Source organism: Talpa occidentalis, unplaced genomic scaffold (assembly GCF_014898055.3).
Source record: "Talpa occidentalis isolate TD23 unplaced genomic scaffold, MPIMG_talOcc4v2.1 talOcc4.8, whole genome shotgun sequence".
NCBI lineage: Eukaryota > Metazoa > Chordata > Mammalia > Eulipotyphla > Talpidae > Talpa > Talpa occidentalis.
The window spans coordinates 45,919,757-45,935,016 of record NW_023605194.1 but is presented as its reverse complement, the minus strand read 5'-3'; the positions used below and the strand labels follow the sequence as shown (position 1 = coordinate 45,935,016).

The 15,260-nt window shown below is 43.4% G+C and overlaps 1 protein-coding gene and 1 pseudogene across 1 annotated transcript in view; both read right to left on the bottom strand.

The window, feature by feature from the left end:
- SLC25A16 (solute carrier family 25 member 16) overlaps nt 1–4,574 on the bottom strand; it is a 36,211-nt gene extending 31,637 nt beyond the window's left edge. The window contains exon 1 of the mRNA XM_037496433.2: nt 4,346–4,574. Coding sequence (XP_037352330.1) covers nt 4,346–4,472 — 127 coding nt within the window. The 5' untranslated portion in view covers nt 4,473–4,574. The remainder of the gene's footprint in view (nt 1–4,345) is intronic.
- A 5,848-nt stretch (nt 4,575–10,422) lies between these two features.
- On the bottom strand, nt 10,423–12,946 carry LOC119234637 (succinate dehydrogenase [ubiquinone] iron-sulfur subunit, mitochondrial-like; annotated as a pseudogene).
- Nucleotides 12,947–15,260: the final 2,314 nt, after the last annotated feature.

The window sequence follows — 15,260 nt, the reverse complement described above, 5'->3', positions numbered from 1 at the left end:
TCTCCAGTCTCACCCTCTGCTCCCCTCAGCAGTGTATATCAGTGGATCCGCCTGTTCTGCTCCCCACTCTGTTTTTAGTGAATCCTCTCACACACCACCCCCACCCCGCGCCTCTAGCCTAGACCCCAGTTCTTGTATAAATAAATAAAATAAATCTTTTTTTAAAAAAAAGTTTGAGAAATTTTTATAAAGTTAAACATGATACTTTTAAAATTCAGCAGCCCCATTCCTAGGTATTATTCAAGAAAAACAAAAATACATATCCACATAAAAACCTACTTGCAACTTTTCCTAGCCAAAAGCTAGAAAAGTAAGCAAATTTTCACCCATAGATGAAACTGGTAAGTCCATACAATGGAATGCTATTCAGTAATAAAAGAAACACAATACTGATACATGCAACATGGATGAATCTTAATTGCATTTTGTTAAGTGAAGGGAAGTGAAGACTCAAAAGAATACATACTGTATGATTAATTTACATACCATTGTGAACAAGATAAGACTCCAGCAAAAGAAAACAGATCACTAGTTGCCAGAGATAGGAAAACAGAACAATGACTATAAAGGTAAGTGGAAATTTTTTTTTTTTTTTAAATACAAGAACCTGGGTACAAGCCAGATGTACGGGAGGGTGAGAGGATTCACCAGAGACAGAGCAGGGAACAGAACAGGCAGACTGACTGAAATACGCTGCTGATCCTGGCTGGCCAGGATCGAACCGCACTACAGAGGCTGCAGACAGCTTCACAATATGGTGCTCAACCGCCTGCACCACCAGGGAGGCCCCGGGAAGTGGAAATATTATGGAGTGATGGAACTATGCTATATTTTGATTGTGTTGGTCCTTATACATGTTTGTCAAAATTCATCTAACGGTAAAACCTAAGCAAGATGATTTTTACTGCACACAAATTTACATTAATAAACCAGCCTTTAAAATAAAAAGAGGGCCTCCCCTGGTGGCGCAGTGGTTGAGCACTGGGCTGCGAAGCTGCCCGCAGCCTCTGCAGCGCCAGTTCGATCCCCGGCTGCCGGCGAGGGTCCCACATGGCGCGGCAGACCTCTCGGGCTGTGCCCACTGCTCCCCTCAGCAGTGTCCTCCATCTGTCTGCCTTTTCTGCTCCCCGCTCTGGCTCTGGTGAATCCTCTCACCCTCCCGCGCTTCTGACTGTACCCAGTGCTTGTATAAATAAATAAATAAATCTTTAAAAAAATAAAAAATAAAAAAAATAAAATAAAATAAAAAGAGAGGGCGTCCCTGGTGGCGCAGGGGGTTGAGCACCGCACTATGAAGCAATCCGCAGCCTCTGCAGCATGAGTTCGATCCCTGGCTGGCCAGGGAGCAACCCACATGGTGCAGTGGACCTCTCCTGGCTTGCCCGCTGCACCCCTCAGTCAGTCTTCCTGTTCTGTTCCCCACTCTGCCTCTGGTGAATCCTCTCATCTGCCCCCACCCCCGCCCCACATCTCTGGTCTGTGTCTCAGCTCCTGTATGCATAAATAAATAAATCTTTTTAAAAAATAAAATAAAATAAAAACAAAGCTTCCAGGTTGGTGAACACATGAAGATTTAGAGAGAGTGGTGTGCAAGGAGAGAGCATGGAAGCTTCATGCCCTTTCCCCATATCTTGCCCTATGCATCTCTTCCATCTGGTTGCTCCTGAGTTATACCCTCTGTAATAAATTGGTGATCCAGTGAATAAAAATAAATAAAACAAAACAAAAAAACTATGCAAAAACCAACCAAAAACTATGCAAGCTCCTAAAAAAATCTACAATTTAATCAAGATCCCTCTGTAAAGTTTCCAGGACTCACTCTCTCTAATTTCTTTCTTCCTTTTGGAAGACTATGCAGAGCAAAGTGTAAGATGTATAGAGAAAAAAAGCACAAATTTTAAGTATGCCACTTAATGAATATACCTACGTAAGGACCATCTGAATCAGGAAATGAAACATCACCAGCCTCCTAGAAGTCCTCCTACACTCCCCAAATTACTATATATCTGCTTCTCCTCCTCAGGAATAACCAATCAGTCTTCTAACAACATGGACTCAATTTTGACTAAACTTTATAGAAATAAAACCATCCCATATGCATTCTTCTAAGTCTGGCTTCTTCTGCTCAACATTATGCTTGTGGGATTCATCCACCGTTGCATGTGGGAGAAATTTATTCATTTTCAGTGTTGCACAGTAGTTCATGGCATGATTTTTTTAATTGCATTTATTTTATTAGGCAATGTTGGTATACAATACTGTATGTGATTCAGAGGTATAGATTCATATCTCTTCAGATGTTACCACACCACACTCAAAACCAACACACCCATAATCCTTAATCACAGTCCTCATGATATGCTTGCACAACATTTTAGCTATACTTTCTAGCATTGATGGGCATGCTTCTAGTTTGCATGGGTTGCTTCTATTTGGGACTATTAGGAATATCATAGACAGGACAGAAATATGTAGGTTGGTATTTACCTAGGAGTGGAACTACTAGATCACATAACATACAAATGTTCACTATATGAAGAATCTTGGTTGCGAGCCTCACCTGCATGTTATGAAGACTCCACTCCAATGTCCAGTCAAACTACAAAATACAACATGTCTGAAACTGAATACTTGATCTCCCCCTACAATCATCATGAAAGTTGGTCCAACTACAGTCTTCCTACTTCAATGACCACTTTATTCTTTCAGCTGCTCAGGTCAAAATGAGTTACCTGAGATTTCTCTTCCTTAACTCATCATCTTTAATCTGTTAGAAAAATCCTATTTTTTCACTGCCTCCCTGGCTACTACTCTAACCCAAGCCATCATTATCTATCGCCTGAATTACTGCAATAAACAGCAAATTGGTCTCCTTGCTTCCATATTCACACCCTTACAGATATTCTCAACAGAGTAGTCAAAGTGATGCTTTTGAAACATGCTACATCATATCACTTCTCTACTCAAGACATGAATGGCTCCCCACTTCACTCCAGGTATGTTATTATTTAAACTGAGGAAATTTGACATATATAAGATTCTATTACTTTTCAGATATATCACAGGATGACTCAATATTTGTAAAAAACGTGATCTTTACAATAGTTTGCAAGATCCTTCATTTCCTGTCCCCTTTTGCTCCTCAGCCTTCTTTTCTCATCAACACTGCTAGGCTCTAGCTACATAGATCTCAAGGCTGTTCTTTGAACACATGTGTCCCTCTCCTGTTTTGAAGTCTTAGTTTTAACTCTTTTTTTCACGTCAAATGCTCTTGCTTAGAGGTAAACTTGTTAAACTGCCTCACTTCTTCAAGTCTGCTAAAGTGTCATCTTCTCACTGATACTTACCATTATCCTATTTAACACTGCACCTACTCAGATGCTCCACTTCCTTGCCGCACTGTCCTTTTTTCTTCCCAATGCATTTAATCACCTTTTAATTTATTTCTTCATATAACTTACAACCAGTGTAAACTCCAGGATCTTTGTTTTGTTCTTAATATGTATGAAGCAAGTAGCAGGCACTCAAATATTCCTTTGTATAATTGAATGGCCCTTTTTTATCTGAAGACCAAAATAATTAAATTGTTATACTACTACAGCCTACAGATACTATCTTTCTATGAGTCCTAATAATGTGGAATTTTTTAAATTCCCAGGCTTAATTAAGTGATGACAACTCAAACAACCAATTAAGAAAGAGCAGAGATTGAAATACCTTCTTATGAGAAAACAGAGGAAACTTCTGAGAGACAATATGAACCTTCTGCTCCCCCCTACACAAACACACACACACACACACACACACACACACACACACAATAGTTAGGGTGGCACCTTTCAAGTAACTTGAGGCAGTTTACTAAAATCACTGAACCTACTTTTGGTTGTGGACAGTTTTAAACAACTTCCCAGTCATCTTTAAAAAGCAGACCTCTAATATTTGTTTTCTTTTTAAGAAAACAGTAAAATCCAATTGTATGCTAGGTCATCAATGGCCTTTATAACAGAACGGGGAGCACAGCATGTTTCACTGAAATCCTGGGGTCTTTGTAAGGTATTCTCTTTTCCCTGGCATCCAACCGTGAAAAACAGTGCCAGGTTCGGCCCTTCCTCCTCCTCAGTGCTCTCCCTAAAGTCCGAGGCCCTTCCTCCCCAGGCCTCTGCTGTCACTCTGGTGTCATAAGTGATCACCACGAAGAGATCACAGCCGGTCTGAACAAACATCTGGCAGGACACTGAAGCAGTCGGTGTCCAAGGATGTCATCGCGGCCCCAAGCCACCCCACCTGCCCGGGATCCTGCCCCTGCCGCCCCGCATTCCGGGTCCCCTCGGAGGACACCCACCTCCGGCCAGGAAGGAGCGCAGCCAATGGAAGTCTCGACGGGCGGTGGGTCCTCCGGCTCCCGCCGCCTGCGGCATCGCGGGAGGGGGATCGGCCGCTGCCAGAGCCGCCGTCGCAGACGCCGCCATTGGGACGCCGGACGCGTCGGGACCTTCGATTGGTAATTTACAAACTACCGGCAGAGGCCATGGCCCAAGCGGCGCAGACAGAGCACGGGCCGCCGCGCCAGGCCAGCCCGGCGGAATAACAACCCGGGCGCGGCGCCGTCTGATGGCGTAATCCGGGGGCGGGGCCTGCGTCCGGCCCACGCGGTTGTCCCCTGGCCGACGCCTCCTTTATCCTGTTTTACCCGACAGTCTTCCTCGATATTCTGGCCTGTGTTCACACAGGAGACGGGAAACTTGATCTGCGAGACGGTCCCACCAAATCCACCTCAGAGGGCCTCCCTGGTGGCGCAGGCGGTTAGGCGCAGCCCTGTGATGCTGTCTGCAGCTTCTGCAGCGTGGGCTCGGTCCTGGCGGGCCGGTGAGATACCCACATGGCTCGGCAGACCTCTCCTGTCTCACCTGCTGCTCCCCTCAGCAGTGTATTTCAATCGGTCTGCTTGTTTTGCTCCCTGCTCTCTGGTGAATCCACTCACCCTCCCGCACATCTGGTCTGTACCTCGCTCGGATCTTGTATAAATTAATAAATATTGGGGGAAAAAAACAAAAACAGGGTCTCCCCTGGTGACACAGGCCATTGAGCGCAGTGCTGTGAAGCTGTCCGCAGCCTCTGAAGCACCAGTTGGATTCCGGCCGCCTGCAAGTGTCCCACATGGTGCAGCAGACCTCTCCTGTCTCACCCACTGCTCCCCTCAGCGGTGTATTTCAGTAGATCTGCCTGTTCTGCTCCCAACTGTATCTGGTGAATCCTCTCCCTCTCCCGTGCATCTGGCCTGTACCCCAGTTCTTGTATAAATAAATAAATAAATAAATCTTTAAAAAAAAAAAATCCGCCTCAGAAAGCCAGCCTCTGTTTGCTGACCTATAATAACTGCCCATTTGGGCTGTTTTTTGGCTTTTCTAAAATGAACCCTTTCCAAAACCAGCCTTTGGCTCCTCGCTCTTTCCAGGAACCCTTGAAATTGTGCCGTCTCTCACCAAACCAACTGTAGCTTCCTAGAGTTTTTCACTGAACCTTAGCTTCTGCTCTTCCTAACTTCCAGCTAGGCCTCCACTCCAGCCCTACCAACTCTGCCAAAGAAATACTGTGAGCACTGGTTCTTCTTTGGGATGCTACAAATTGCACAAATACTTATGCCTTGTCAGTCCTTTCTAAATTCATGCACAGTTTTCAAATTTCGTTGAGCTATACTCTCCACCAGTTTCAGCCCTTTATTCTTTTTTTTTTTAAAGATTTATTTAATTTATTTATTTATACAAGCACTGGGTACAGTCAGAAGAACGGGAGGGTGAGAGAATTCACCAGAGCCAGAGCAGGGAACAGAGCAGGCAGAAGGACCGAAGTACACTGCTGAGGGGAGCAGAGGGAGGCAGGAGAGGTCTGCGCGCCATGTGGGACCCTCCTCTGGTGGCTGGGGAGCAGCCGGGAATAGAACCAGTGCTGCAGAGGCTGCGGGCATCTTGGCAACCCAGCACTCAACTGCTGCGCCACCAGGGAGGCCCCATCTTTTCAACTTTTAATTCCTAATCAGAAAATACAGACCCATATAGAAATACCATTACTTATATTTTGCATGTCTAATGTGAAGAATCACAACCTCCTTGAAGTGGGAATGGTTGCACATTGTGAACATAATCAATGCCACTAAGTGTTCATTTAAAAATAATTAAGGGGCCTCCCTGGTGGCACAAGGGGTTGGGTTGCAGCACTGTGAAGCTATCCACAGCCACTGCAGCATGAGTTCAATCCCTGACCAGGGAGGTGACCCTCATGGCGGGAGCAGACTTCTCCTGTCTCACCTGCTGCTCCCCTCAGCAGTGTATTTCAGTACATCTGCCTGTTCTGCTCCCCACTGTGTTTCTGGTGGAACCACACACACACACACACACACACCGGCTCCTCTGGCCTGCACCCCAGCTCTTGTATGCATAAATAAATAAATCTTTGGGGGCCTCCCTGGTGGCACAACCAGTTAAGACGCAACCTCTGCAGCATGAGTTCGATCTCCAGCCAGCCAGGGAGCAACCCACAAGGCACAGCAGACCTCTCCTGTCTCGCCCGCTGCCCTCCTCAGCAGTGTAGTTCAGTAGATTTGCCTGTTCTGTTCCCCACTCTGTCTCTGGTGAGTTCTCTCATCCCCCACACCTTTGGCCTGTACCCCAGCTCCTGTATGCATAAATAAATAAATCTTTAAAAAATAGTAATTAAAATGGTCAATTATGTGTTATGTATATTTTGTCCCCATAAAAAATGAGCTACCTAAATTTTTATGTAAAAGAGAAATAAATCTATATTTTCATATTACATAACCAGCAAAGTTACCCAGTTCCTAAGGCTAACATTTATTTTCCTACTGTCGTATAGTCTGTATTAGTACATCTCTTCTCTTGTGCTTCTATCCCTAATAAAGTGTACCACGCAGGTTTAATTAATCATTTAACAGTCCCCAACTCCAAAATTCAATCCATTATCAAGGATGGAAAGAAAGTTGATATAAATGATAATTGACAAGTCTACTGATTTAAACATCCAATTATTTCTTCTTCATCTACAAAGCTAGTTACTACTAAACCAACCAACCAATAAATGTTATGGTGTGGCTGGGCTCTGTCTGTGGGTCTCTCCTCTTCTATAATTACACTCATTCCCTGAGATCTCACTCACCCTCATAGTTTTATTTATTTTTTTTTTTTTTTTTATAAATTTTATTGTTATATTCCCCATACAATTGCAGCCCCCCCATTCTGACCCCAATCCCTCCCCTCCCGCCCCCGCCCCCTAAAATTGTCTCTGGTTCATAGTTTTTTGTTGATTTTGAATTTCACTTTCTTATAGTTATTCATTTTCCTGGTCCCTTATTTAAGTTTTCTAGATTCCTGCTATGAGTGAGACCATCCGGTATTTTTCTTTTTCTTTTTGGCTTATTTCGCTGAGCATGATCCCTTCCAGCGCCATCCATGTTGCTGCAAATTGCATGTGTTTATCTTTTTTGAATGCTGAGTAATATTCCATGGTATATATGTACCACATCTTCTTGATCCAGTCATCTATTTTTGGGCATTTGGGTTGTTTCCAAAGCTTAGCTATTGTAAACAGTGCTGCTATAAACATAGGGGTGCAGGTGTTCTTTGGAATTGATGTTTCTGTGTCCTTTGGGTAAATACCTAGGAGTGGAATTGCTGGATCATATGGAAGCTCTATGTTTAGTAGGTCCAGAAATCTCCACACAGCTCTCCACAGTTCACCCTCATAGTTTTAAATACAGTTCATATGCTGATGACTCCCAATCTCTAGCCCACTCCCCAACTATAAATATAAATCAGTATCTTCACCTGTGTATCTAATCGTGCCTATTTATCACATCCAAAACTAAATTACTCCTCTTTCTTCATAAACATGCTACTCCTACAGCCATCTCTCATTTCATTAAGTAGCAATTCTATCCTCCCTCAGTGCATAAACCTTGAGTTATTTCCTAATTAGTCTCCCCACTTTCTCTTGCTCCCTGCATGGGGTATGACATCCCTAGGCTAACATGGCAGTCAAAGCAATCCTTTTAAACCTAAAACAGGGCCTCCCTGATGGTGCAAGGAGTTAAGACACAAGCTATGAAGCTGTCTGCAGCCTCTGCAGCACAAGTTCCATCCTAGGCCAGTCAGGAAGATACCCACATAGCGCAGAAGACCTCTCCTGCCTAGCCCACTGCTCCTACCCTCAGCAGTGTATTTCAGTCAGTCTGCCTGTTCTGTTCCCCACTCTGCCTCTGGTGAATCCTCTCACCCCCTCCCCCCACCAACACCTCTGGCCTGTGCCCTAGCTCCTGTATGCATAAATAAATAAGTCTTAAAAAAATTAAAAAAAAACTAAAGCAGGGCCTCCCTGGTGGCTTAGGAATTAAGTCTCATTGCTACCACCTTGAAGGCCCACCCACGTCCCCTACCATAGCCTGGGTTTGATTGCTGCTAACCCACATGGTCTAGCAGACTGCACCTGTTTCACCCACTGCTCTCCTTAGCAGTGTATTTCAGTAGATCTGCCTGTTTTGCCCCCCATTCTGTCTCTAGTGAATACAAATCTTAAAATAAATAAATAAAACCTAAAACAAATCTTATCACTTCTCATTCCAAAACCCTTCCCTAACTTCCCATATTGCTTAGGAAAATTCTTACAATGTTCTACTGCTTTCATACTATATGGCTGGTCTCAACTCCTAGGACACCCTCAGTCACACTGGCTTCTTTGTTGCTTCTCATAAAAATTGGGTATGCGCCCCCTCAGGGACCTTACACATGCTGTTCCTCCTGTCTGTACTGTTTTTCCTTTATATATGGCATAAAACTGCCTCCTTCTCTCTCCTCGCTCAGGTCTTTACACAAATGTCAACTTCTCAGGGAAATCTTCCCTGGTTATGATATTGTAAATTACCATTTGCTTTTTTCTCTGCTTTAATTTTAATTTTCCATTGTGCTTATCAGTTTTTATAAACATGTTACATATGAAATTTATATTACATATAAAGTGCTTATTGTCATTTCCCCCACCACTAGAATGAAGGTAGGAGTTACCTGTTTTGTTCATTGGATGTGTCATTTGACACTGAATAACTGATAACTCACAACTCATCATGGATACATGTGAAGATTAATCCTTTCTCTGTCCTTTACTTTTAGATTATCTAACAAAAGCTAAAGAAGTGACAAGAAACTAATCCCTTCCTGCAAAGAATTTATTATTTCATGGATGAATGTGACCCTAACAGAAAATAAATGTAATACACAAGTAAAAAGTGGGAATGCAGAGAAAAGATAAGCCTCATTGTCAGTGGTCATCAGGGAAGGAAGAATTGAACTGTCTTTGACATGGCTAAATATGGGCCAAGGCACCCTGCACACACACACACACACACATACACACACACGCATGCATGCACAGACTACACATAAATAAGGATGTCTTTAAACTCATTTAAAAAACAAAAAATACCCAGTTTACCTAGCTTTGATTTTCTCTCCATGACTTCCCATCAAAATGAATGACAGCTTATTGACAAACATTAGGGATGTAGATCAAGGTTATATCATGAACTGTATTAATCTGGGCCTAACAAGTTTAGACTTAATGCAGTGGATAATAAGAAGCTGATGACAGCTATGTTTTCAAAAAATAATCTTGGAGAAATGAATGCACTGATTGGGAAGGCAGACACTGACAGATCTGACTGTAAGGAAGCCAGTTAGGAAGGTTTTGCAACGGTAGAGGAATAGGCATCATATATCACAGATGCCATATAAATTTCAAAAACTTTGGAGACATATGTAATTTACTCCTTATATAATATAGAATATTTGCTTATTTATTCTTATTTATATATTTTTATTTTATTTGTTTATATAAGTACAGTGAAACTAAATTTTAAAAACACTAGATGTCATTAGTTCACAGTCATTAGTTTATTATAAAAGAGACATGGAAATTATTTACATGATTACAAATTATTTTTTTAAGATTTATTTATTTATGCATATAAGACCTGGGGTACAGGCCAGAGGTGTGGGGGCTGAGAGGATCCATCAGAGTGGGGAGCAGAACAGGCAGATTGACTGAAATACACTGCTGAGGGGAGCAGCGGGTAAGACAGGAGAGGTTTGCTGTGCCTGTGGGTTAGCTCCCAGGCCAGCCAGGCAGGCATGGAAATCATTCAGTGTTGCAGTGGCTACAGATACCTTCATAGTGCTACGACTTAACCTCTTGTTCCACCAGTCCCTACTTCTACTGGTGCTGTCAAGGCTATGGGAAAGATTGTTACTGAACTGAAAAGGAAGTTCACTGACATAGTTTTCCATGTTCCCACCCATAACGTGTTGGTTGTGGATCTGACCTGTCAACTGGAAAAATTTGTCAAAGACGTTGACATCAAGAAGATGGGGAGACAGCTGTTATGGGGGCCCATGGAGGGCATTCTTTCACCACTGACCATCCCATGCTTTTAACAGTGACAACCACTTCTCCACCTTTGATGCTAGGGGTAGCATTGCCTTCAACAGCCACTTTGTCAAGCTCATCTCCTGGTATGACAGTGAATTTGGCTACAGGAACATAGTGGTGGACCTCATGGTCTACATGACCTCCAAAGAATAAGAGACACCTTGGTTACTAGCCCCAAAAAGAGCACCAGAGGAAGAGAGAGGCGTTCATTGCTGGAGAATCCTTTCCCCTCTCATCTGACATGCTGAATATATTCTAACTTTGTTTTAGTTCCATTCTAGATCCCCTAGAGAAAAGGATGGGCTTAAGAGCTCTACCTTGGGGCCTCCCTGTGGCGCAGCGGTTGAGCGCTGGGTTGCGAAGCGGCCTGCAGCCTCTGCAGTTCGATCCCCGGCTGCTCCGTGGCCTCCAGAGGAGGGTCCCACATGGCGCACACACCTCTCCTGCCACCCGCTGCTCCCCTCAGCAGTGTACCTCGGTCCTTCTGCCTGCTCTGCTCCCCACTCTGGCTCTGGTGAATTCTCTCACCCTTCTGCGCTTCTGACTGTACCCAGTGCTTGTATAAATAAATAAAAATAAATCTTAAAAAAAAAAAAAGAGCTCTACCTTGCCCTATACCATCAATTAAGTACACAGTTCCTGGCCAAAAAAAAAAAAAAATGTTGGATGAACTTGAGAAAGTAGTTGGGGCTTCCCTGGTGGCGCAAGGGGATAAGATGCAACCTATGAAGCAATCTGCAGCCACTGCAGCACAAGTTCGATGCCCGGCCAGGGAGCTACCCACATGACACAGCAGACCTCTCCTGTCTCACTCACAGCTCCCCTCAGCAGTGTATTTCAGTCAATCTGCCTGTTCTGTTCCCTACTCTGTCTCTGGTGAGTCCTCTCACACCCCAACCTCTGGCCTTTACCTCTGTTCTTGTATGCATAAATAAATAAATTTAAAAAGAAAGGTTGCCAGATCTTCCTTGGGCATCATGGCGGTGTGTCAGGGATTACCAAGGAGGGTTTAAAGATGTCATCTCATGAAGACACCTTGAAATTATAACATTTTAGAAACTATGCAGCTTCACCTTAATCTTCAATCTCTGTTTTATGGTTGTTATTGTTAGAAAAGTAAAATAATATCTATGTCTTAAAATTTTTTATTATACATGCTGTATTCATGGAAAATCAAGATCTTTGAAGGAATGATCATTTCTTTTTTTTTTTTTTTTTTAAGATTTATTTATTTATTTATATAAGCACTGGGTACAGTCAGAAGCACGGGAGGGTGAGAGAATTCACCAGAGCCAGAGCGGGGAGCAGAACAGGCAGAAGAACCGAAGTACACTGCTGAGGGGAGCAGCGGGCGGCAGGAGAGGTCTGCGCGCCATGTGGGACCCTACTCCGGTGGCCGGGGTGCAGCCGGGGATTGAACTGGCGCCTCAGAGGCCGCGGGCAGCTTCGCAACCCAGCGCTCAACCGCTGCGCCACCGGGGAGACCCGGAATGATCATTTCTTTAAAGGAATAAATATACGTTACATTCAGCTCCAAGCATGGGAACAGTTAGATTGCAACTTTCTTCTTATGGGTTGCCATAATTTTCTTTCATTTTTAAAGATCTATTCATTTATGCATACAAGAAGTGGGTACAGGCCAGAAGTGGAGGGAGTGAGAGGATTCACCAAAGACAGAGTGGGGAACAGAACAGGTGGATTGACTGAAATACACTGCTGAGGGGAGCAGCAGGGTGACGCAGGAGAGATCTGCTGTCTGCTGTACCATGTAGGTCACCTCCCTGGCCTGGGATGGAACGTGTGCTGTAGTGGCTGTGGATAGCTTCATAGTGCTGAGAGTTAGCCCCTTGCGCCACCAGGGAGGCCCTGCCATAATTTTCTTGATTTGGGCAATAGCTTTACCTGGATTCAGTCCCTTGGGACAGTTCCGTGTGCAGTTCATGATGGTATATCAGTTATATAGTGAGAACCGAGAATAGTTTCTGCAGCTTGGCCAGGCACTCCTCCAGGAAATCGTCCCTGGAGTTTATCCTCCAGCAACAGACCTGCAGAAGAACTATAGGTCCCAAATATTTGTCTCCAGCCACCAGTGGTGCTGCAGAAAACACAGAGAGTACACTTGAAGCATCACCCCCTTTCTCACGGTCCCCTACAGACTGCAGATATATGGCTGCTTGCCTTCTCCAAATTCACCCTTTTTCAAATAAGTTGCAATGGATTTGTATTGAGCATAGAATTTGCTTAAACCAGGAACACATACTTTTGTGGCAGAGAGTAGATTTTTGAGAATGGTGTCAGTTCTTTAGGTATAAGCTAGACTGTTGTCTCCCTTGATGTCTAATGTACAGGACTCACAGATATCTGCTGAGCAAGAACATTGGATGCTCAAGGTAGACTCAAATTTATTCTTAATCTTAATTAAAGTTTTCAATATCACAGGACCATATTTACTCAAATCAGAGTTTACATAAAAGGTTTATCTTCAATTTTGTCTGACTTCCTTCACTAAATAGCAAATTTCTTTCTTTTTTAAAAGATTTTATTTATTTTTGCATAGAAGAACTGGGGTGTAGGCCAGAGGTGCTGGGGGTTAGAGGATTCCCCAGAGACAGAGTGGAGAACAGAACAAGCAGATTGACTGAAATACTCTGGCAATGGGAGCCACGGGCGAGATAGGAGAGGTCTGATGCACCATATAGGTTAGCTTCCTGGCCAGGGATGGAACTCATGGTGCAGTGGCTGGCAATAGCTTGATAGCACTGAGACTTACCACCTTGCGCCACAAGGGAGGCCCTATTTAGTAAGTCCTTAAGATCATCTAGTTACTAAGTAAAGAAGCAGATATTTAGGGCCTCCCTGGTGGTGAAAGGGGTTAAGTCTCAGTTCTGTCAAGCTATCGCCAGCTACTTCCACTGCAGCACAAATTTGATGAGTTCCATTCCTGGCCAGGGATTTAACTTACATGGTGCCACAGACCTCTCCTATATTGCCACTTGCTCCCCTCTGGAGTGTATTTCAGTCAATCTGCCTGTTCTGCTCCCCACTCTGTCTCTCACCACCCCAACCCCTTCCTACCAGGCACCTCTGGCCTACACCCCAGAGGTGTAGGCATAAATATTTTTTTTAAAAAAGAACTTATTAAATATCTGGTCTTCAGTTTCTAGTCTATAAAATGTGGATGATCTCTTCCTTCAGATATGATGTGAATATTATATCAAATTAGGTTATGTGGGCATAGAACATATCACAGTGCTCAGCACATAGCAGGTGCTATATCTCTTCCACTTCTTTAGTATGTGCAACTCTGGGCCTGCAGAACAGATCATTTTTCATCAGTCAATAAACATTTACTGCTTACTTACTGTGTGCCAGGCACTATGTTAGATGGGCAGATAAAATTCCTACAAAGACTTTTGTAAGAGAGCAAAAAGCTAAAAAAAAAAAAAAGCAAGTATAGTTTGTCTATTACAAATAGCCCATATTGTAAGTGTATGCAAGTAGTGCTATAAACTACAGGGGGTAGTGGGTTTAGGAACGCTAAAAACTTGTTCCCTTCCAACCCCCACCACCAAAAGCTAGCAACTTGAACTAAGCTTTGAAAAATAAGAGTTTTCTAGACAGTTGTAGGAGAATGGATATTTCAGAAAAGGGTCTGCATCATTTCAATGTAGTTACAATTAGAAATACCAATTAACTAGACAATATATAGAAAATATAACCCAAGATATCCTTTCATTTGTGCAATATATTGATATTCATTTGTTCAAGATATTTCTTATAGGGCCTCCCTGATGGTTCAAGGGGTTAAGAAGCAACCTGTGAAGCTGTCCGCAACCACTGAAGAACAAGTTCGATCCCCAGCCAGGGAGCTACCCACATGGTGCAACAGACCTCTTCCGACTTGCCCGCTGCTCCCCTCAGCAGTGTATTTCAGTCAATCTGCCTGTTCTGTTGCCACTCTGTCTCTAGTGAATCCTCTCACCTCTCCCCCACTTCTGGCCTATACCCCGGTTCTAGTATGCATAAATAAATCTTTTTTTTTTTTTTTTAAAGATCTTTCTTGTAATAAAGCTTGGTTCCTGTCCTCCTTGGAATTTCTACTTTATAGTAATAATTTAATCAACCACAGAAATTCATGTAAAATTTAAACTGATAAGATCTTCTGAGTAAAGGTTTAGTAGAGGATAATATAAAGCCATAAAATAGGAATATGAGGGACCTCCCTGGTGGTGTAAGAGGTTAAGTCTCAGCACTGTGAAGCAATCTGGAGCCACTGCAGCACGAGTTTGATCCCTGGCCAGGTAACTAACCCACATGGCACAGCAGACCTCTCTTGTCTCACCAGGTACCCCCCTCAGCAGTGTATTTCAGTAGATCCACCTTTTTCTGTTTCCCACTCTGTCTCTGTTGAATCCTTTCACCACCACCACCCCCCCACTCCACACCTGTGTCTTACACCCCAGCTCTTGTATGCATAAATAAATAAAATAAATCTTTTTAAAAAAATAGGAATTTGACCTAAACAAGATGTTTAAAGAAGCTTTCCTTCAGGAAATATTTGAACCCAATGGTGAAGGATGACTAGGGCTTAAATGAGGAAGAGAAAGAAAAAGATTTCCAGGAAAAGGAAACAGAGTCCATGGTGTAAGAACTCAGTGTCTTCAAGGTCTGATTATGGCCTCAAATGCATTGTACACTCTGTCCAAGGTTTGGGAAGTCACATGCCTTCCAGGGACCTGGCAGGACAAATGTATAAGACAATAGAG